This window comes from Lathamus discolor, chromosome Z (genome assembly GCF_037157495.1).
Source record: "Lathamus discolor isolate bLatDis1 chromosome Z, bLatDis1.hap1, whole genome shotgun sequence".
NCBI lineage: Eukaryota > Metazoa > Chordata > Aves > Psittaciformes > Psittacidae > Lathamus > Lathamus discolor.
The window spans coordinates 101,797,753-101,821,330 of NC_088909.1; the positions used below are offsets into that span (position 1 = coordinate 101,797,753).

A 23,578-nucleotide genomic window follows, 5' to 3' on the forward strand; every position below is an offset into this window, starting at 1 on the left:
CTTAACCCAGTGTTTCTTGCCTCCTAAGTGGAGAAGGCTGAGCACACTCAGATACTGAGGCTCAGCTGATCCAATATCTTGCCAAGTAACCACAACTGGATGTCTTTAGCTGAAGGTGTGTGTACCCACTTCCACACAAACCTTTTGGGAATTTCTATTCAGTGGTTAAAACTGAAGCTGACAGCTGGGACAGTGTTAGCTTGTCCCTGTCTAGGGAGCTCTGAGAGTTCTTTTGGGAGAAGGACTTGGGGAGCACTTGCAGGAGGGATTTTTGTATCTATAGCTGCATGTATGAATCTGGAAGAGTTTATAAAAAAGAACCTAACAATCAAGGCCATTTGCATGCATGTTCATTAAAAGAAGCTCTCATTCCTGAAGTGAATGTGAGATTAAGACTTACATGGTATCCCTGCCCACGGCAGGGGGTTGGAACTGGATGATCTTAAGGTCGTTTCCAACCCAAACCATTCTATGATTGCATGATTTTATATAGTGTTAGATATGAATCCCTACCCATGGCAGCAAAGCCTAAAATGTTCAGAACAGACAAGCCTTGCAGAGCTTGGTATAACAGGTTAAAAAAATGAGCATCCAAGGACATAAAGAAATTTCTTTGCTGGAGAATAATGAAACAGCTGCTTCAAACTCAGGACAATTTGATCATCTTTAAAGTAAAAGATTTTGAAATCTTCAAAAGCCAACAGAAAAATGAATGTTGAGATTCAGAGACATGAATTTAAGGGTCATTTAGGGACATGAATACTAAGTTTCTATCAACACGCGTACTCAAGGAAAGAGTGATCAAAGGCAGGTCATGCAAACAAGTTAACAGAAGCTGGCAATGTCATGGCAGTGGGAAACCCTCTGCCTGCCCGATTGCATGTTGCCGTCTCACTGCAAATGTGAGCTTACTTTGTGCTATTTTGGCCACAAGGGGAGAAATTTGCACCATCCCTCTCACATTCTGAACCGCAATCTGTAGGGGAACATTTTGGGGTTGAGAGTCTTGAAGCTGGGGAAGAAAGCAGATTATTCTGGTCTGTCTGTCGAAGACCCTCCTGGGACAAGCTAAGTTTCAGAGCAAGGATCAGTCTTAAATTCCTGCAGCTACAAAGCAGGAAAATGCTCTCTCATACATCACTGGGTGCTACCAGTGCAGGCATGATGAAGATTAGGTCCTGAGTGAGAAGTAGGCTGGTTCTGCTCATTTTTGAGTTTAACACAGTGCCCCAGACCAGCTGTAACTGCACCCACAATCTTCCGCTGACACTTCTTTTCAAAACTAGCTCTTTATGAATAAAAATAAACTTAATACATCATTGAACTTTGAAGGCAATTGGTTATAATTGGATGGGAAAAGAAATTGCCGTTGTTTACCTGAAGTAAAGTCCATGAAACAATCCGTCCATCTGAAGAGACAGAGAAGAAGTTCAGATTGTTGTCCATGTCATTCTTCTGCCATTTGACCTTAAAATAAGAACACAATCCCAGTCAACATTAGCAGGACAGTCTCACACAGCAGGGTCTTCTGAACTCCTTCCTAAAGAGCAGCTGGTTTCCACTCCAGAGGCATGCTGCTGCATAGCATGTATGAACATCCTTACCTCCACAGCCAGTTTCAGAAGGGCACACAGCATTCATTTTCCTGCAGGGATGATCCAGGGAGGGGGCAAAACCCCACACCTGTGAACTCTGTACTCACCCATATCCATCTCTTCCAGTAGTAGGAGGAGCATTGACATCAAGGATGAGTGTTGCGAGGTGTCTGAGCTCTGCAGCACTCTGCACTGTGGCACAACACCATCCCAGAGATCACTAAGACATCGCCAAACAACTCTAGAGGTGCCTCAGAAAGTTCCCCAAGACACCTGAGAACATCACTGACCCTGCACAAACTAACCCCTTCCCATGTGGCTAACTACTCCAAGCGCAGTGTCATATGGCTACCCTTCAGCCAGATAACCTCAAATTAGCTTTCTGTCTCTATGTGGGGTATAGACAAACCCTTGCAGGCAGCCTGTGACATGAGTCCTTGGGACACTTCTGTTTCAGGGACATGAAAATGTCTCCATTAAAATTGAAATCCCCTACACCTTCAGCGCATCTGTCTGCCTGGTAAGGAGGTTTGCCTTTTGACTATGACAGCTGAGCAGGAGAGATTAGAGCTCAGATAAATGGCTTACAGTTTAGAAGAGACATTTCAGTTATACCAAAAGCATTAGAAATGCTCATTTTTCAGATCTGGAAATTCAATCAGATTGAAGGGGAAAGGATGACTTGTCACTGAGCCTGTCAGCATACACTTCTGTGGGCATCTGTCAGCTCAGGATGGGGACAAGCACTTTGCCAGGTTGTGCTGATGTTTTCAAAGGTGTATCTCCTCCTGTTCAAACAGTGCAGCAGTTACATCTCCCTAAACTTCATCCCATAAACATGATAAATGGGCACGACTGTCCTAGAGCTTAGCAAATACTCTGTCTATGACAGCTAGTTATCTGGTACCTATTCCAGAAATAAAGCAGCATTCTCATTACTTTACACAGGTTGGGTATCCTTCCTTGGGAAATACAGTGTTAATTCTGGTTTGTAAAACTGTCAAGTTCTGTGGAACATGAAAATCCAGCAAGAGACTCAGCAATGAGTAATTAATCTCCTACTGAACAGGACCTAGAACACATTATTTTGAAGAAGTAAAAATAAAATATAAAAGGAATCCACCTGAGAATATACGAAAATGCCAGTTTCATGTCCATAAGGTGCAACTGAAGAGTGTTTAGTAGCATACACCTTTGAACATCCTTGCACAGGAGACATTCTAAGTCTTCCAGGTGGAATCAGTTCTACTATCTGGCATTAAAGGAATGCCATTATTCACTATGCTCCAGAATAAAACAGCTAACAATATAAAGAAGGTTCAACAGCGCATATGGAGGACACTGATTTTCTAGACTGGCCGTTGTGCACAGAATGTGCTGGTATATCTATTACAGGAACATCTCCCTGGGATAATAGCTTCTGCTGACAGTGATGGTCACCAGCTGCTTCTTCAGATGAAGGGGTAGGTGTAGTGAGGAGTTTTAATTCAAAGTGAGAAATGACAAGTTCAGGGTTACAAACACGTCTAACATGTCTCATACTGAGCACAGAAAAAGGGTCATATTTCAAATCAGAGCTTTTTAGAATGCTGCACTAAGACTATCTGACAACAAGATGTTTTTATTAGTATGTCCAGCACAGCTCTCCATATTCTTCCTCCTAAGTTCACTTCCCCAAATATTTGGGAAAAACAGTCATGCTTCCCAGGCCACCTCTAAGTCAAACTGACTGCACCTGCAGTAGGGGAAGCTATTTCTCAAGACAGAACCTCCTATGAAAACAAAGGTTTTGCCATCCAAACCTGGGAGAAATTAGCACAAATGGCTCATATATCCTTTACTAGGCTAGGACTAAACTGCAAGAAACGGGGCTCTCCAGCATCTGAAACCTGCAGCCTGAACCCAGCAATGTCCTGAGATGCACGTGGAAGATAAATGCAGGTGACACATACCTGTACTGCAGTCAGTGTGCATCCAAACCATCCTGAAGTCTAGAGCCACCATCCAGGTTGGTTACACAATGTAGGATCAGAGCTGGTCCAGACCCTCTCTGAAGGGAGAGTCCCAGCTTGCCCACTGTCAGATTCATTCTGGCATTCACATTCAGGTACCCACTACAATCTGCTTGAGCTATGCAGGGGCAGCAGCAACTGAGCTCCCAGTTCTGCTATTTCTAAGTGCAGTGTAGATGTTTTGTACCCAAGCTAGAACCAAGTGGAAATATACCAGTGGAAAATACATGGATGGAGACTCAGTGGCTGGAGTCCATCCTGATCACCACCTGCAGGCGCAACTCCTGAGTCCATATGTTCATGCTAACACAATGTGTTGCAGAAACCTTGTCTGGAGGTGATCAACAATGTAAGCACTATCATGAGCTCATGGGTTGTTTATTTCCCAAAGCCAATCCCTTCCAGCATTCCACAAGAAAAGAGCTTTTCCCCAGGGTTTGATCACTTCAAATACCCTCTCTCTGATGGAGATCTAGTCAAGTTTTCTACTATCAGTATTCAGCTGGGTGTCACAACTCCTTCTCTTCATTCATTATACAGATAGGTGGAGTTATCAGCCCCAAAAAGTAAGAATGAGGCCAATTTGCTTGGGATACTCTTTCCCCTATATTCAAAACAGTCAATGGTACCTGATTTGGGTACATATTATAGACAGCTTGAACACAGTCCCTCAGGGGCATCAGAATCTTCCCTCAGATGGCTATCAACACTGCCAGTGACATTAGCCTGAATTTCAAAAAACAGAAATTGGCACTTTATACTTTCAATTTTCCTTCAATACACTAACATCTTAATAGTGTCTGTGATCTTTTTGTCCTGATCTCTGAATCCCTTAAATGCTTATTAGAGTAATTAGCCTCCATGATACTGCAATCAAATCAGGCATCTGCTCAGAACTGGCCTTTTCTGTGATCCCAGAGACCCATGAACATGGCACAACCTCCTGTCATTAGCAGTATCCGTGCTGTGCAGATTTAGGCATTTGACAAGAGAACCAGGCAATTGTGTGTGTAGTGGCAAGAAGTTCATTCTTTCCTGAAACACGTGATAATCAACCAGTATTTCGGCTGTGTGAAACTGCTTACAGCAAAAGTTCAATTATGATACAGGAAGAGTGACAAAACACATGAGAAAGGAATGGGCATGTAAACAGCAAAGAGGAGACAAGTAAACACAGAGCAGCAAGTCCTGTGCTGTGCTGGATCATGATGACACCTGCAATGAAGTGAAGGATCTGCTGCTATTTTTTAAATGTGTTCTTAACCTGACTATTTTTGCAGTGCAAAGTTTGTGAAAATCATTGTTGTTAGAGGAGCCTACTGCTTTTTAATGTTTATTTTTTAAATCCTATTTATAGAGAAGTTGAGACTACTTAAACCCCTATTCATTTGTATAAAAATAAAGACTAAAACACGCTGTTCACTGCTATGTACAGCAGGTTAGCAGGGCAATAATCCATTCATTCTTAGCAAGGGAATACTAGCATCTTTGTCTACGGCAACTGGAAGTTACACCATTTATCCAATCTGATTGGAAAATCCCCATGTTTCTGACACCACACTTACAAAAGAAATATTGCTTGATCAGTTTTCATGGCACAGAGGCTGTTAGTCACTCGCACTGACAAAATATGGTCAAAATCATCCTGGTCATGAGGCTGACTTTAGTGCTTTGCAAGCAGCCACAGGCAGCATCTGCCTGCCTCTTGTGTAAGGTAAGACCTGCTACTGCAAACACAAATCCCTCTGGCTGGCCCTCGGCTTGCTAAAGATCAACTGTGGGATGCCATATGGAACACAAGCACATCGACAGACAAGAAATTGCTTCCCAGATAGAGTATTCTGAAATTCAACAAAGGCAAGTGCAGGGTCCGGCACCTGGAGAGGAATAACCCCATGTACCAGCACAGGCTGGGGATGATCTGCTGGAAAGCAGCTCTGCAGAGAGGGACATGGGGGTCCTGGTGGACAACAAGCTGTCCATGAGCCAGCAATGTGCCCTTGTGGCCAAGAAGGCCAGTGGTGTCCTGGCTGCATTAGGAAGAGCAGGTCAAATGAGGTGATCTTCCCCCTCTTCTCAACTCTGTTGAGGCCTCATCTGGAGCACTGTGTCCAGTTCTGGGCTCCCCAGTACAAGACAGACATGGAGATCCTGGAGCACGTCCAGCAAAGGGCTACTGGAATCATAGAATCGTAGAATAGTGTTGGGAAGTATCTTAAGATCATTTAGTTCCAACCCCAAATGATTGAGGGTTGGGAGTATCTCTCATATGGGGAGAGGCTGAGGGAGCTGAGCCAGTTCAGCCAAAAGAAGACTCAGGTGGGCATCTACCAATGTGTGGAAGAAGGGAGGGTGTAAAGAGGCTGGGGCCAGACTCTTCTCAGTGACGCCCAGAGACAGGCTGAGTGGAAACGGGCATAAACTAATACACAGGAAGTTCCACCTGAACATGAGGAAGAACTTCTTTACTGTGAGGGTGACCCACTGGGATAGGTTGTTCATAGCAGTTGTGGATTCTCCTTCCCTGGATATATTCAAGATCTACCTGGACACAGTTCTGAGCAACACACTGTAGGCGACCCTACTTGAGCAGGGAGGTTGCATTAGAGGAGCCCCGCGTGGTCCCTTCCAACCTCAACCATTCTGTGATTCTGTGATTCTCCTTCAAGGAGCCATTTGACAGTACTGGAGTACCACAGCCCTGCCGTCACCTGCCCTAAGAGAAATAACAGCGTTTCAGTCATTCGGTGTCTAAAAACCACAAATAAAGTCTGCCACAGGTAGAGAAGAGGAAAGACAAAGGCATTACCAAATTACTTTTACATGAACTAGCCCAGTAAGATGATCAGATGACTCCAGCAAACAAACAACTGCTGAAGAAAGTCCTGGCCAATATGACCTGGGCACAAATTCCTGCCAGTGCAAACCTGGCTATCAGTACAGCGCTGAGAAAAGCCTTGATGGCAATGCAGAGTCTGGAGGTACACAAAAAAAGGTAGCTATTCAGCTCTAAGGCAGGAGCAGGCACCCCCTTATCATTGGTGACAATTCACACAGGCTGCTCTCACAAGCCTCCAACTATAGGCACTCAACAACCTCCCTGTATATAAATATGTCAGGGCTTAATAAGCCTTATACAGGAAATTTCATTTACCACAAGTCAAGCCAATTACTCCTTACCATCTCCCCAGTGGACACAGAGAACAACAGTTTATTCCCCCTTTTTACAGCAGTCTTTAAATGGACAAGAAAATGTTCCTTTCTCTGTTTTCCCAACCCAACAAAACCAGTTACTTCAACTGTGGCTTCCAGGTCCTGCTCTTCAAACCTGCACCATTCCTGTCCTTCAGATTCAGCCCTTCCCTACTGCTGCACACGCATGCTAGTGCCTAGACCACCTCTAGGCACTAGCAGACCAGAGTTACAACCTCCTCTAACTTATATTCCTGCTAATAATCAGAATGACACGTCTTTGTACAACAGTATTGTATTGCTGACCATTGGCACTGATCTGATATATTCTTCCCTTCTGGCAACCTACTGACTATCCAGTCATCCCATTTTGTATCTGCACATTTAATTTCCCCTTTCTAAACACAGTATTTGCTCTTGCCTGTATTGAATTTCATCACATTGATTTTGGGTTCTTCTTTCAATTTATCAAGATAATTTTGAACATAATCATGTCCTGCAAAGTGCCTTGCCCTCCCAAAGGGGCTTCCCTATTCTGTAATCAGAGTTGTTAATGAAAGTATTGATCAAAAGAAGACCAGGACTGACAGCTGGATCTCACTTGAAGCATCTTTACAGTCTGACAGCAAGCTCTGCATAAGTGCTCTTTGAGCATACTGCCTGAGCCATCTGAGTAGCCTCTTTATGTATTTTGCCTAATTCATATTTCTCTAATTTGGTTATGAGTATGTCACTGTGTGAGTCTGGATTGAAAGGTTTAGTAAAGTCAAGATAGATAGAGGTGATAACCTTAACTGCTTCCTCCTTCTTCATGAGGACCATTTCTCTGAAACAAAAGAAACGATACTGGCTTGACAATTTATTCTGGACAAATCCATGTTGGCTTCTCTGAATCACCTTATTATCTGGACACTTACAAACGGTTTTGCCATTTGTTCCACTGTTTTCCCAGTCATTAAATGGGTCTGGCTAGCCAATACTTCCCTAGGACCAACCCTAGCATTTTCCTGCAATTGTTTTTTCACTTCTTCGGGTCCTTTGAGACCTTTCCTCCTTTTCATGGCCATGCTTCTCATACAGCCCAGAGTGCAGCCTGATGCATTTCTGTGCTATCACCCACACTTTGTGTGTTCCTGTGGCTGGCTTCAGCTGCCTCTAACCTGGATGAATCATCCAGACACTGGTACTCTGCCCATGCCACTATTCTTGTATGCAAGGACAGTCCCTTTGAGGCAAACACCTGCAGAAACCTCTTTCGCCAGACATTTGCTCTTCAGCGTCACTAAAAAATGTTTTAGGATTGATGACAGCAGACCTTATACGTATCATATTCCAGTCTGCCCACATCACACATGAATGTGTGTGAGTCCACAAGGAAAAGCAGAATGATGCTTCCCTTCATCCATGCCCCAGAGCACACCCCATCCCCGAGTCTGAGTCAAGGTACTTAATCAGCTCAGATGCCGTAAATGGACTTGCACATAAATATCTGCCTCTGCTTAAAATGCAGGATAGATATAGCCCAAAACCTCTCAAAAATGCTTGTTAGTGGTCTGAAATCATTCTGGCTTGTTCTTTAAGTACTCCAGGGTACATTTAAGCTGATCTTGCTGATGAACAAGGGCTTGTCTTATCTAAATATTCTTTAACATGCTTTTTCCCTATTCTGACCTGTGCTTTCATCCTCTTTTTACATTAATCATACTAAGCAGCCAATCTCAGACACTTATTGTAAGATTAAACAATACAGCATCAACTATTTCATGCTCCTCTACCACTCACTATTAGCTGAAGGTTTTCTTTATTAATGAGCCTATACCCTTCATTCCTTTAACTTCTAATACACTTACCAAATATTTTCCCCTTCTGTTTTATGACCCAGGATAATCGCAGCTCATTTTGCATTTCCACTTTCTCTTTATTAGTATGTCTTTGTGCTTTTCTCTAATACTCAGCTTTAGACACATGTCTGTACTTAAGAAGTTTCTTCATAACTCACTGCCATGCTCTAGATACAGCCGTATATGCACCTCTTGGGAAGCTTGCCATTCTGCCCAGCCCTGTAGCTCAGGGAGTTCGCTCATCTAGCTCCATACCTGAACTGAGCCACAGTGTCCTGCAGGAGCCCAGCTGTACATCACAGGAGCACAAGTGCTTCCCAGCCCCTCTGGGCTTTCTCAACCACCTGATTGTCCCCATACCTTGGGCACAAAGGGCTAAGAAGAGAGACTTTGACATTTGTTACACTCACACTGGCTGAAGGCTTTTACTCAAGGCTTCCTACTGGCAAGCACCTGCTCCTAGATTGAGCATACAAACACAGTGATGGAATCTGCCCCCAGCTTGCTCTAGCTGTGCCTGTCCTGTGACCCACTGTTAAAATCGTATTTTCCCAATGTCAATGCACAAGCCTGTGTCAAAGCAAAGTACCAGAAAAGCTCTTTTATCAAGGCAGAAGAGCTGAACCTGTGCTATGACATAGCAAGCTCTCATGAATGCAGTTTGGCTGCATCCATCATACGATTCACAGGTCACCAGCTGACAGATGAACACGATGGGATGTTTGCAAAGGCAGACAGACCAGACTCCAACCAAGAGTACCCTTCCAGTCCTGGATGTGTTAGTCCAGCAGTGAGCACCTTTGGTCTGTGTAAAAGATATTTTCTCCATTTTGCTGCTGTCCTGTTTTTCAGTCTGCCTCAGCATCATGCTGAGGGCTCATGCCGAAGTGCTGATCTACAATAAAATGCTCCATAGGTCACATCTTCCAGAGCCAGACTGATCTCCCCTGTGCGCTGGTGTGAATATTCTCCTGGACTCCTCTACAGCAGCGTCTGATTTGAGCTAGGAAACAGTTCTCATTTCTTCCCTCTGTCACCTCCAAATGTGTTTCTTGTTCGTTCCTGCCAGCAACTTTCAGCAGATGATTGGCATCCGGAAACATCAAGTCATTATCAGCAGAGAAAAAATCTTTCACATTCTCCTCCTGTCAAAGACAAATTGCTGGGGTTTTTGTTGTTTATTCTCTTCCCTCTGTCCCTTGCCTCTGCTGTTTGCCTAAGGGATCTGCTGCAGTGAAATTCCCCTAAGACAGCTAACTCATCCTGAGTCTGATGACTTCCTGTTTTGCTGGAGCAAATCGTTTGTCCCTTCTTGCTCCTGAGACAAAGTAGTGATTCTACAACAAAGTCCCCAAATGCCATCCATCAGGAACACTGCCAGCTATCTTCATTTGATGCTTACCATGCACCCCAGCCTGGCACCATAAGTGGGCCTTGCTACTTGAGGATCCTCAGCCTGGTATCAGAAGTGAAGCCGAGGCCAGGCACCTGGAGGGATACATGCAAAAAGGAAGACTGCTCTCCCGCAGTCAGTCACAGGAATCCTCTCAGAATTATTCAGTTGGTTACCCAGAAAGCACAGACCACTTCACTCACATGCAAAGCATCTCCAGCATCAGTCTTTGTGCAGCAAGAGACGGGGAAAGCAAATTTTAGAGGTGAGGAGCAGAGCAGTGAATGGAGTCTCCAGTGCTATCTTAGACAGCAGTACAAGTTATCCTGTGTGGAGGTGGGAAGAAGAAAGACGTAAAGCTTCACTCTTTACCAAAAAGGTGAGCTAAACCTAGATGATTCATTTTGACTGGAGGCAATAATGAATTTTTTTAAGAGCTATGGTAAGTGAGTGCAGACTGCTTACTCTGAGATTTAGGTTAAGAGTGACAGAGCACTGGAACAGGTTGCCCAGGGGGGTTGTGGAGTCTCCTACACTGGAGATATTCAAGGCCCGCCTGGACAAGTTCCTGTGTGATGTACTGTAGGTTACCCTGCTCTTGCAGGGGGGTTGGACTAGATGATCTTTTGAGGTTCCTTCCAACCCTTGGGATTCTGTGATTCTGTGAAAGCAGCCCAGTTAGCTTCTTTGGCTAAGTCTATACTCAGGGGAAAAGGAGCTCCTGGGTCCTGGTTGCACTTTGGTCAGACAATACCACTGTGGCAGAAGCAGGTTTGGCTGTGCCCTGGCTGCATGTGGGTCTGGTCAACCTGCAAAGGTAAACCTAGGCAGGCAGGACAAGGAGGGCCCATGGTAAACCCCAGTTGATCTCTCAGTGAGGGAGACCAGAGCCATGAGGTGATCACCATGCCTGTCCTGGAGCCAGGATGACAAGGTACAGCATAAAGGGATGCTGCCATGTGGTGCCTGCTCAGAAAAAGAGACTGCTGGTTTGTATCAGGGCTTTTTACCATTTCTGTCTATTACACTGCGAAGCAGACAGCATTTCTGCTCTGGAACACCTAACAAGAATAAAAAATCTCCAAAAAAGTAAGAGTTTTGGACAACACTGTCGTAGAAGATGTTAGTCTTTGGTTTTGTTCTCAGAAGCCCTTCTGTGAAAGCCTAGTCCCTGTCCCCATCTACATTCCTGAGCTTTAGACACAGAGTCGGTAAAAGCACAGCAAATGGATGAATTCAGACACAGCTGAAAAATAGCTGCCACCCCAGAGACAAATAACCAGCCTGCCATAAGGGGAATGCTGGGCTGCCACTGTCAGACTCGAGAGCCTTTGTGCATCTAGAAACTTCATGGAGAAAAACAGACTTCATGAGTTGGAGGGCACTGCCTGAGACACCTGTATGGGAAGAAGTTGAACACTCTGTTTTGAAAGGGCAAGTGACTTTCTGGGCCAGGATGACAGCGCCTGTATGGAGTCAAAGTCAGATAGCCCAGAAAGATTCATCTGAGCCTCTGCCTCTTAGACCCCATTTATTGTTCACTAAGAGGAAGGCAGGTCCCACAACAAACCACAGGTAAAGCAGAAGTATTAACATTTGCCTTCTTCCAGTGCCATATAAAAGGCAAACTGTAACTAGACACTTGACAATACGTACATGAAGGAGTACAGCCCAGAACTGCTGATACATCCAACTCTGCAAGGCTTCTTGAAATTCAACCTAGGGTGCTTAAGTGAGCAGCAGAAGCAACTGCTGAATCATTGGGAATTGTCTATGAGAACTGAAGGTTCTGGAAGATAGGAACAGGGAAAAAATGCCTCCAGAAAACCCAAAACAACCTGTCTGGAAGGACAGGTTAAAGGTCTATGGAGCAGTCAGCCTAATGCTGAACTTTGAGAGCTGGAACAAAGTATTAAGCCATCCATATGTATGTACGGGGTAAAAAGATAAGGGACAGTGAATATGGGCTCGTCAAGGAAAGATCTTGTCAAACAGAATTTATTTCCTTCCTTGGCACAGTAATGGATCTAAGGATTAGAGGGCAGGAGTGGATGCTATTTACCTTTAATTTTCCGAGGCTTTTACCATACTCCCTTTGATGTTTTCAGAAGCAAGCTAAGAAAAGAAGGTCTATATGGAATTACTGTGAAATGGATGAGTGACTGAAAACGAATTTTCAAGAGAAATCAGCAATTTCCTGACCACTTGAGAGAATATATCTAGATGGTTCCTACAACGGATTGTCCTGGATCCAGTTCTATTCAATATTTTCATTAGCAGCTTGCACAGTGGATTGCAGAATACACAATTTGACACAGAGAATTCTGTTAGCATCAAGACACAAAGCTACTTGGACAAACTGGAAGCACAGTCTGAAAACAATAAGGTGAAATGTGGTAAAGACAAGTGCAAAGGGACACAGACAGGAAGAAGAAACCATGTAAACATGGAGAAAATAGTGAATTTCTGGCTAATTGACAGCAGTGCAGAAAAGGATTAGAGTCTGGTGCTGGAATCAGCAATGTGACACTGCTGGAGGGGTGGGAGAATTACAGAAAACCTTTTCAAATGCATTAAGGGGTGTGCACTATTTAAGACATAGTAGGTAATTACCTAGTCATTAGTCAATAGCAGTCATTACCTACTATGTCAGAACCTACATCACTGCTGGTGAAGACAGCTAGGCTGCTCAATCTCATCTTGAAGAAAGCACTTCAGGAATAATAACACAACTTCTGTGATGGCATGGTGGGAAGAAGAGGACATTCTCAATGCTTCTGCCAGGTCTCATTTCTGTGACTCACGAGCAGAATCACAGAAATTCCCCACTTTCAGAAAGGAAGGTTCAGTCTGATTTCAAATTCAGTTTCACCCCTCACGAGTTTACTGCATGTCATGTTCAACCACACTGTTACTGCTTCATTCATTGCAATAGATGAGACTGCTTTGTGTAGCAGACAAGTCTTCCGAGTGTGAGTAAAAGCTGACAGAGAGATAAAAATAAATATTACTTTGATTTACATATATATAAAAACTTAAAAATAAATTCGATGAAAAATGTTCCTATCTTAAAATCTACATTTTCTTTTAAATGCAAATGTTTCAGCTAAGACAGTAAGCTGCAGATAAGGAAGCTGTTAAGCAAAGGAGGGTTCTCAGTGCTATTCTGTTCTTCATAGAAAAATTGTTGATGTTTTACTGTGAAATCATGCAACAAGACAGAATGATGAGCTTAGGAAGTAAACCTGCCACCATGACAGAAGCCATTAAAGAGAAAAGGTCTGCAAGGACTAACTCTTCCTAAAGGGGAGCCAATAATATTTGAATATGCAGCTGGACTGTTTGCATTAGAGAAGAAATGGGTTAGAGAGCTGATGTATGTCAAAATGTTTAAAGATCCCAGCGCCTTCCAGTCAGCTTGGGCTTCTTTCATCTCTCTTGTGCATTTAATGAGCAACTTTGACCTAAGCTACTTCCTGTCATCTTATCTGTATCAGACGTAGGGATTTAGTCAGATGTCTCCTGATTTTACCAACTGCCTTTTTATGTAACACAGCTTTCCTAACAATAAATATGCTGGTTAGGAGCTGGTTAGGGTGGCTGACAGGCTTGGTAACAGCAGATAGGCACTGGAAAGACGGCAGCTAATTCATCTATAGAGAATTTAGGCAGCATCCAAGGCAGCCAGCTTGGCAGGACTGTATCTCACCAAGCTGGGATACAGGAGGAAGAACTCTTCAAATTACTGCTATAATAACCAAAAGCATCTCAAAACACCCTGGAACAGAACATGCAATGCCTGGGTGCTCCAGGAGCAGCCTTTGACCACAGGCTATCAGTCACTTGCATTATGGGCATAAGGCTGGCTGATGGATTTATTCATAGGTACCAGCCAAAACAGGCTTATCCAGTCAAAGATGGTTGCTCTTGCTACAGGCAATAGCAGGAACTCCTATCTGAAAAATTTACAAATGCTTTCTCTCATTCTAGCAGTGTACGGCTACTTGCAAGCTTTACTACAAGCATTCTTGGGGTTTTCTCCTTTAAAGTCCTTGAAAGCTTCTTGATAACTGGGGAGAAACAGCTAGATGTGTTCACCAGCAATTAGGACACACTGTAAAATAAACTCCATTTCACATTTAGCCCCATAAACACTCCTCTTCTGAAAATCACTTCTCTCAGACAATTAGATCAAGGCCCTCCATCTTCTTGGGTGCACTGATTTTGTGGAGTTAATTTTCTTCATAGTAGCTTGTATAGGGCTGTGTTTTGGATTTGCAACCAAAACAGTGTTATTAACACAAGGGTATTCTCTTTATTGATGTCAGTGCTTACAGAGCCAAATGCTTTGTCTGCTCCTCACACCACCCCAGTAGTGAGTAGACTGGAGGTGCACAAGGAGTTGGGAGGAGACACAGCCAGAGCAGCTGATCCCAGCTGACCCAAAGGATATCCCATACCATACAGAGGCATGCTGAGTATATAAAGGTGGGGGGAAGAAGAAGGAAAGGGGTTTGGAGTGATGGTGCTTGTCTTCCAGAGTAACCATTACCTGTGATGTAGCCCTGTTGTCCTGGAGATGGCTGAACACCTGCCTGACCATGGGAAGTGGTGAATCAATTCCTTGGTTTGCTTTGCTTTGCTTGTTTGGACAGTTTTGCTCTACCCATTAAACCATCTTTACCTCGACCTATGCAAACCCAAAGGCAAGTTTTCTTGCCTTTGCTCTTCTGATTCTCTCCCCATCCCACCAGGCTGTGTGTGGTTAGATGCCATTTGGGGTTAAGCATGACACTGCGACTCACAGCCCCAGGCACCACCTCTTGAGTACCAGTGAACTCAAGGGCACAAAATCAACAGAGAGAGGCAAAGAATCAGACCACCAGATCACTGTGTTCACACATCACCCACTAATCTGGGGTGCAGGAAAAGGGGAGCAAAATCTCTCCTACCAGAGAGCACATTTGGTGATACTGGGAGGGACTCAGGATTGAACTGAGCAGAGAGCACTGCCATGGGAGCACAACTGATGCAGGGCAAAGGCCGAGCCTGGGGCTTGTGCATCACTCATGCTTCAGAGACTCAGATTTATCTGGAGGAAGCAGAGCTCAGCTATAAATAGCACAGGATAAGGCTGGCCCTACTTTCAGTTTGTTTTTCTTTCCTGCTGGGATTCTGATGTCAGGCTTCACACAGCATTTTACCAGGAACCTGCTTGCTTGTTTCCCTCACACCTCTTCCAACTGTATTTATTAGGTTGGTATGTTAACAGCTGAGGAGTGAAGAAACAGACATTAGACTCTTACCTTTTTGTCTCATCAGTGGCCATGTTCCCAAGTCAGATAGATACAGCATGCAGCTGAGCAATGGGTACCAAAGGCCAGCAAAGCTCATGGGTACTTAACCAATTGCAATTCACAGCTCTTGGTTTCAATTCTGACTGTGCTCATCAAGCAAGATTTCCAATTTACAGACAAAATACGAAGTTTCCTGCGCTCCATGTGCAGGGGAAGCAGATACACATGGCAGACAGGCTTGCATCCAAATCCCCAAGCTGTCTGATGCTGCTAAATCAGAGACAGCATCTGCAATGTGACTGACAGAAGATTCCCATAATCACAGGATTGAGCGGGCTTGCAGCAGGGATGGGGAGAGATGGCCTCAGGGCCTCCCAGGCCCTGATGGTCCTGGATACCACACTAAGCTGTGACAGCTCACTATAGCACCAGGAGTGGGAGAAGGGTAGGAGCAATGGCCAGCCTCAGGTCCCCACATTTTATTGTATATCTGTGTAACCTTGCTTGCACCATCCCTACCCAGCTTCCCTCTAGCTCTGCCCTTATTGCTTTTGTCTCTATTTCATCCTCTTCAGAGAAGCATTCTGTTGTTTCACAGGCAGCATTAGTGCCGTTAAGACCCATCTGGGCCATATGCTTCCTACACCTATTCTGAAGATCCAACAACCAGCAATCACATTTCATAGGACAGAAAAGAAATAAATTTTTTCCACTAAGATCCAACATAATTTCCTGATTCCTATTAAATACTTAGTAAACTTTTGAGACTGCTATAAAGCAATAGGAAAGGATTCAAAGGTCCAAGCAACCAAACAAAGGCATTACAAATTCTCTGCCTCTTTAAACCTCAGGCTAGGATTTTCCAAGGCCTTCAGAGACTCTTGAATTTTACAAGTGAAGTTTCCTCCACAAACTAGGACCAGAAAGACTAACAGGCAAAGAAAATTATTTGTATATAGCTGGCAGACACTAGAAAAGAGACAGCCTGACAACCCACAATAATATGGTTTGGATCTTAAGTAAAAGGAAGGAGGGGGAAAATAACAATACAGCACTCAAGAATGTATTTAGCAAGCAGCAGTGAGAGCAGACTGCAGAAAGGAAGTTCAGCATCTGGATAAAGTACAGAGGGAAGCGCAGCATCAAAGAAGAAAAACCTCATTTTCAGACAAGTGTTACATCATGTGCAAGAGACATTTTTCAGGAGAATTTCTAACCCACAAGAATCCATACCCAAGGCACAATACAAAATAAACAGTTATACAAACGGAATCTCCAGAAGGTTCAGTCTGATGTTATCTCAAAAAATACAACATTGAAGTTAAAAGCTCAGGGATTTGGTCATTATTGTCAAAAATACTTAGGAATAAGCACTCAGACACTTACCTTGCCTAATGTTAAAAGTGGCTCAAAAAGCGTCAAAAGGTTTTGGACAAGGTACAAAGATGTTGCAAAAGATTTTATCCATCATTTCTGCCACAGCGATGTCTTGCACTTTCAGTCACCTCCACTATGCCTAAATGACCCCAAAGCTTCCAGATGAATTTCTGTGGCTCAGCAGAGCCTTTCCAAAAAACAGTAAAATGTGACTCTGCTACAGACAGGATTTCCTCCAGTAGATAAAGCTGCAGTGAGCTCTCCCAGCAACTAAGGACAACCAGAAAGCTGCCGATCTTGACCCTGTTTCATACAGCAAGCAAATGGCAATTCTTCCCAAGCACAGCCCTTCCTGCCCACATATCCCTCCAGGAGAAGACAAGGGAGCAAACACGTCAGATGTTTGTGGGCCACTGAACGTCTCATGGTGCTGCAGTGAGGAGTGCAGTGTCAGGTCCCCAAAAGACCAATGCAACTGCTGCTACAACAGCCTGTTGCTGTTTGCAGAGTTCAGTGTAGGGAGTGGAACTGCAGCTAAGGACTGCTGCAACAAGGAAGTTCCTGACGAGGCCCCTGGACCCCTAGTGCACCCTTTCAGGTCCATGGATGCTCTTTCCAATCTTCTGTACTTCTGTGCATGTGCTGACTGACTGAAGTGATCTCTCTGGTGAGGATACAGTGTCCTCCTTTACTCCTGAAACACTGAGGCCAGACTGTGCCAGGCATGCAATGCAGGGCTGGTAGCAACAAAAAAGCAGTAGAAAGCTGGGGCTGGAAAGTCCCCTATGCAGACACTGCACTGTCCTAGTATGAGAGATGCAGTTTTTGTGCATAACTCTAGAGGTTTTGTACTAAATGATTATCACCATCAGGTTTCTACCCTATTATCCCTTCAGGCTACATTCTCCCACCTGCCAGCTCACATCCTGGTGCTCCTCATCCTTACCTCAGGTCCAGCCTCCTTGGTTTCAGATCTGTGTTGCTCTTCTTCCTTTCAAAGGTTTCTGTTTCTCCTCTAAAGTTATCCCCTAACAGTATCCTTTTGGAATTGAATAAGGTTTTTCCACTGAACTACCTCCAACAAATACCTATTTTTTGCTCTATAGCAGTGAAGGTAACAGGAAGGGCGTTGAGCCTGTTCTGAGAAAGCTGATCTTTATTCTGACCTTGATAGCAACATTCTGTCTTTTTCTTGTATTTCCCTTGCATCAAACTCTTTGTCTGAAGCCAAAGGAACAAAGTATTAGATGAAGCTGTAACTTCTCAGAAGCAATCCATGCTGCAAAATCTGTTTGTCTGACTGCAGATGCCAGATTTAGGAGACTGCCCATCATCAGAAATTAAATAATGTGCGGGTGTGACCCTTAAGTGCAGTGAATACAATCAGTTTCTTGGAGAGGCCTTTTTTTTTTTTCTGTGGAGCTCTGCCCAGCAGCACAGAGTTGGGTGGAAAACAGCAGGTCACGATGACTTTAAAGGGATTCTGTAACAGAACTTTCCTCAGCAAAACAGACTTCAATGAGTCTGGGATGGCTTCAAGACCTGCTAAGATTCAGCGTAGGCTTATTTAAGGACCTTAGATTAAGTACACAGAAAGTAAAGGTGAAGGGATCACACAATTACAGGATAAATTCCAGTGAGCAAGTCTCAGGTGTCTTTTCATAAAATCATTGAATGGTTTGGGTTGAAAAGATCTTAAGATCATACAGTTCCACCCCCTGCAACAGGCACAGATGCCTCACACTAGACCAGGTTGCTCCAAGCCCCGTCCAGACTGGCCTTGAACACTGCCAGGGATGGGGCAGCCACAGCTTCTCTGGGCAACTTGTGCCAGTGCCCCACCACCCTTACACAGTGCACAATTTCTTCCTTATATCCAACCTAAATCTCCCCTGTTTAAGTTTGAGCTCATCACCCCTTTTCCTACCATTACAGTCCCTGATGAAGAGTCCCTCCCCAGCACCCCTATAGGCCCCCTTCAGGTACTGGAAGGCTGCTCTGAGGTCTCCACGCAGCCTTCTCTTCTCCAGGCTGAGCAGCCCCAACTTCCTCAGCCTGTCTTCATACGGGAGGTGCTCCAGTCCCCTGATCATCCTCGTGGCCTCCTCTGGACTTGTTCCAACAGTTCCATGTCCTTTTATGTTGAGGACACCAGAACTGCACACAATGCCCCAGGTGAGGTCTCACAAGAGCAGAGTAGAGGGGCAGGATCACCTCCTTCGACCTGCTGGTCACGCTCCTTTTGATGCAGCCCAGGATACGGTTGGATTCTGGGCTGCGAGCACACACTGAAGCCGGCTCATGTTCATTTTCTCATCAACCAGCACCCCCAAGTCCTTCTCTGCAGGGCTGCTCTGAATCTCTTCTCTGCCCAACCTGTAGCTGTGCCTGGGATTGCTCCGACCCAGGTGTAGGACCTTGCACTTGTCGTGGTTGAACTTCATAAGGCTGGCATCAGCCCACCTCACAAGCGTGTCAAGGTCCCTCTGGATGGCATCCCTTCCCTCCAGCGTATCAACCAGACCACACAGCTTGGTGTCATCAGCAAACTTGCTGAGGGCGCACTCAATCCCACTGTCCATGTCAGCGATGAAGATGTTAAACAAGACCGGTCCCAACACCGATCCCTGAGGGACACCGCTTGTTACTGGTCTCCAGCTGGACATTGAGCCATTGACCACAACTCTTTGTGTGCAGCCATCCAGCCAGTTCTTTATCCACTGAGTGGTCCATCCATCAAATTGATATCTCTTCAGTTTAGAGACAAGGATGTTGTGTGGGACAGTGTCGAGCACTTTGCACAAGTCCAGGTAGATGACATCAACTGCTTTACCCTTGTCCATCAATTCTGCAGCCCCATCATAGAAGGCCACCAAATTGGTCAGGCAGGATTTCCCCTTAGTGAAGCCATGCTGGCTGTCACCAAGCACCTTGTTGTTTGTCATGTGCCTTAGCAAGCTTTTCAGGAGAATCTGGATCATGGCAGGATCATGGAGCATGAGACTGATTGGTCTGTAGTTTCCTGGGTCTTCCATTTTCCCCCTCTTGAAAATGGGGGTTATATTTCCCTTTTTCCAGTCGTCGGGAACTTCACCTGACTGCCATGATTTTTCAAATACGATGGCCAGTGGCTTAGCAACTTCATTCGCCAGCTCCTTCAGGACCTGTGGATGAATTTCATGAGGTCCCATGGGCTTGTGCACATTCAAGTCCCTAAAATGATCTCGAACCTGACCCTCTTCTACAGTGGGCCTAAGGTCTTCATTCTTACAGTCCATCCATCTGCCTTCTAAGACTTGAGTGGTGTGATCAGAGCAGAGACTGAGGCAAAGAAGTTGTTGAGAACCTCAGCCTTCTCCAAATCCAGGGTCGATTACTTTTTCTTTTATCTGGTTTACGTTTGAAATAGGACTTCCACAAGTTTTACTGGAAAACTATTTCGCAAGTGGACACTCCCTCTAGTTTCCTTTTGCAGTTTAGAGGCTGTTAACTGTCTGCCTTGTCCTTTCTGTCCTGACCATGAGCAAGTCCTAACCATGTCCTAAACCTGAATGGCATTTGGTGAAGAATTATCAAGTGGTGGCCACCCCTTCCTCCCCCGCTTATATTCATACCATGCATGAATACAAGGCAGAAAATTATTCTTTCAGGATGCCATCTGAATCTCCATGGTATCAGTTCCTCAGGGAGGCCAGATCATCTGCAGTAAATTAACAATGAACCAAGCTGCTTTACTAACCAGTGATCTCTCCACAGCAATTCCAAACTGCGCTGTGCACATGGACATCTGACCCATCTGAAATTTGCTGTATGCACAGCCAAAGGAAATGTTCTGTTTGCAGATCTTAGTGTTAACACTGCAGTGGGAATTTAACCAGTAATTTTGATAGTGAGCAAGTAAAAAAAGCCGTATTTCCACCCTTCTGCAGCAGTCATGGCTCTGCACCAGTGCCAGCAGCAAGCAGAAATAACGTCCTTTTGGTTTGATGTGAAAGTAAACTAGAAGCACACAGTGGAAACAAATGTGTTGGAGATGTGTTTTAGGAGGGAGATTGAACAGTGGAAACAAACTGTCATGCAGCAGATATTTTCAGTCATCAATCCTTGTTTCTGAACAGTTCCAGCTTCAAAATGCTTCAAACCTAAAATATTTAGTATATCGCAGTGATGAAAGGTAAGAAAAAAACATTCTTCTCAGCTGTAAATAAACTCTAGTCATCATATTTTTTTAAAAGAAAGGAGACATGAAAAACAAAGCACAAAGGCTGGAAAAGAGAGAGGGTCTATGCTGAGAGAACTTTACCAGCAGTGTCACTTCTCCCCAGAGAAGACTGCTTTTGTGGGCTCTGGGAGCCAAAGTTAAGCCATGCTGTCCCACTTTGGCCATGCCCATTGAGATCCAGAGCAAAGCCCTGAGACTGAGCTATTGGCTCAAACAGATACCCTGTCCGGGGACTTGCTTTCTAGAAGTACCCATTGCTGAAGATGACGAGGCTGTGATGATTTTGTTGACTATTTGGAGCATTGTTTTGATTAAAGTGGGGTTTAGCTTAACCTCACATAGGCTTTTGCCCAGCAGAACATGACAGGTTTGACACCATTTCCCAGGAGCTGACTCCTTTTAAGCTGGTGTTCACAGCCAAAGGCAGAGGCCTGAATTTATTGACCTGGGAGACCATTTCTGGTTCTATATTCCTCTATGACCCAAGGTTTCAGTGATGTATTAGCCACATGGCGTAGTTTAAACCCAACCACAAACCTCATTCACCCACTCCCCTCCCTTCTTGCCCTCCCCCTGCTCCTGGAGGGACAGAGAGGAGAATCGAAAAGAATGCAGCTCCCATGGGTTGAGATAAGAACAGTTTAGTAACTAAGGTATAACACAAATCACTGCTGCTACCATCAATAATAATAATGCTAAAGGAAATAACAAGGGAAGAGAATACAACACCTCAGCACCAGCCAACAGATAACTCGCCCCACTCCCCCCCAGCCGAGTACCGACCAATACCTTGTCCAACCCTGCAGTCCCTAGTCCTTCCGGGTAACTCCCAGTTACATCCTGGGCATGATGTGTTGTGGTGTGGAATACCTCTTTGGCCAGTTTGGGTCAGGGGTCCTGTCTCTGCTTCCTCCTGGCCTCCCCTCCTCCCAGGCAGAGCATGAGGCTCGGAAAGTCCTTGGTCAGAGTAAACATTACTGAGCAGCAACTAAAAACATCAGTGTTATCAGCTCTCTTCCCAGGCCAAAAAATGAAAACATAGCACTGCACTAGCTACTAAGAAGGAGAAAAATGACTGCTACTGCTGAACCCAGGACAGTATCCACCCCTTATTCCATACCATTCACGTCATGCTCAGATCCCACATCTTCAATATGCCATCACTCTTACATATATATACATCTACATACACAGAGAGAAAGAAATAATTTCTTAGTACATGGACCAATCCCTATAATGCTGTCGAGTCCATTCGGTCCATGATGTCAGGTTCCATCTCTTGTAACAGTCTCTCAGAGCAGGAGAGGCTGTGTGCAGTGTTCACACTAGTGAATAACCTGGGCAATAGTGTCCATTGCTGAGTCCACCCCTCGATCTTGAGTCCATCTCCACGTTGTACCTCTGCCCTGATGGCCTGAAGTGTCATGGGCCCACCAGGCTCAAAATAATTCACTGTCCCCTTCAGCAATTTCTGCAGCTTGTTGCTGGGGACTCCATAGAGCTGCCTTTCATCTCTGATGCTTCCAAAGCACTGGAGGGGCCCAGTGGACTAGATACTCACTCATACTGTCCCACACACCCTGCCACTCATGACTGTCCAGCCTTGGGGAAGCTCTCTTGGTCCTCCCATATTGTGGTCTAACCCCAGACAAGAAGCAAACCTGACTCGGCTTGACTTCTGAGATCAGACAAAATGGCCGTGGGTAGAACACACTGTGTGTGTGTGCCAGCATGCTGATCCCCATCACAACCAGCAGGCAGGTCCCAAGGGTACCCACAGGCCATTCGAACCCTTCAGAACTCTCCAATGACGCTGCTGTGCTTGTCCCTGGGGCTGGTGCAGCTGCTGTGCTTGCCGGCTCTCCCACCACCAGCTTCTCTTTTCCTGAGGGCAGCTCTTCCTCCTCTGCCTTGCTGGGAAACGCTGCATGGACTCCTGCATCCTCCTGGGGCTCGGCAGGCGGTGGTATCGTATTCTCTTGTTATTTTCTCTTATCAATATTATCATTGGTGGTAGCAGTAGTGATTCTCCTCCCCATCCCTCTGGGAGTGGGGAGGGTCGGGGTGGGGGGGGGGAGTGGACGAGCTGTGTGGATCGGTTTAAACCACAACAGTTCTTTTTGGCGCCCAACGTGGCACCAAAATGCGCCATGCATATACAAAATGCATGCAAATACAAAATGCACTACATGCATATACATTCATCTGTCTATGTATGTGTTTATTCGTTTTTAGCTTTGGACCTTAATCATTTGGTAGTAAAGAGTTAGAAATGTGCACTTTAAAACAAGCAGAATTTTACATTATTTACAATGCAGTAGCACTTAATACATGGAAGACAATTGCCAAATCTATAAGTAGCTATTGCTATGCTCTTTAAAAATATGGGGAGCAGTATAAGGCAGACAAACTCATTCTTAGGTAACAGAATTAGAAAACTTATATTATTCTATTTTGCTCTTAATAACGGGCTATGTTACATCAGCTTTCTTTGATACGAACTTACTGAGATATTACTAAATCACTGAAAATGAAATAGCACAAGAAAAGAACTGTCAGTCTGCTTTACTCATTTCCCATTTTGCTTCCCTTGTGAAAGGGCTGTATTGTTTCAAAAGGAAGGAGCCAGGCAGTCCAGAGAACAAAGGC

At 44.8% G+C, this 23,578-nt stretch overlaps 1 protein-coding gene across 3 annotated transcripts in view; it reads right to left on the minus strand.

The window, feature by feature from the left end:
* DNAI1 (dynein axonemal intermediate chain 1) overlaps positions 1 to 23,578 on the minus strand; it is a 151,634-nt gene that overhangs the window by 58,052 nt on the left and 70,004 nt on the right. For all 3 annotated transcript variants that reach the window (XM_065662725.1, XM_065662726.1, XM_065662727.1), the window contains exon 14: positions 1,378 to 1,467. In XM_065662725.1, coding sequence (XP_065518797.1) covers positions 1,378 to 1,467 — 90 coding nt within the window. The remainder of the gene's footprint in view (positions 1 to 1,377; positions 1,468 to 23,578) is intronic.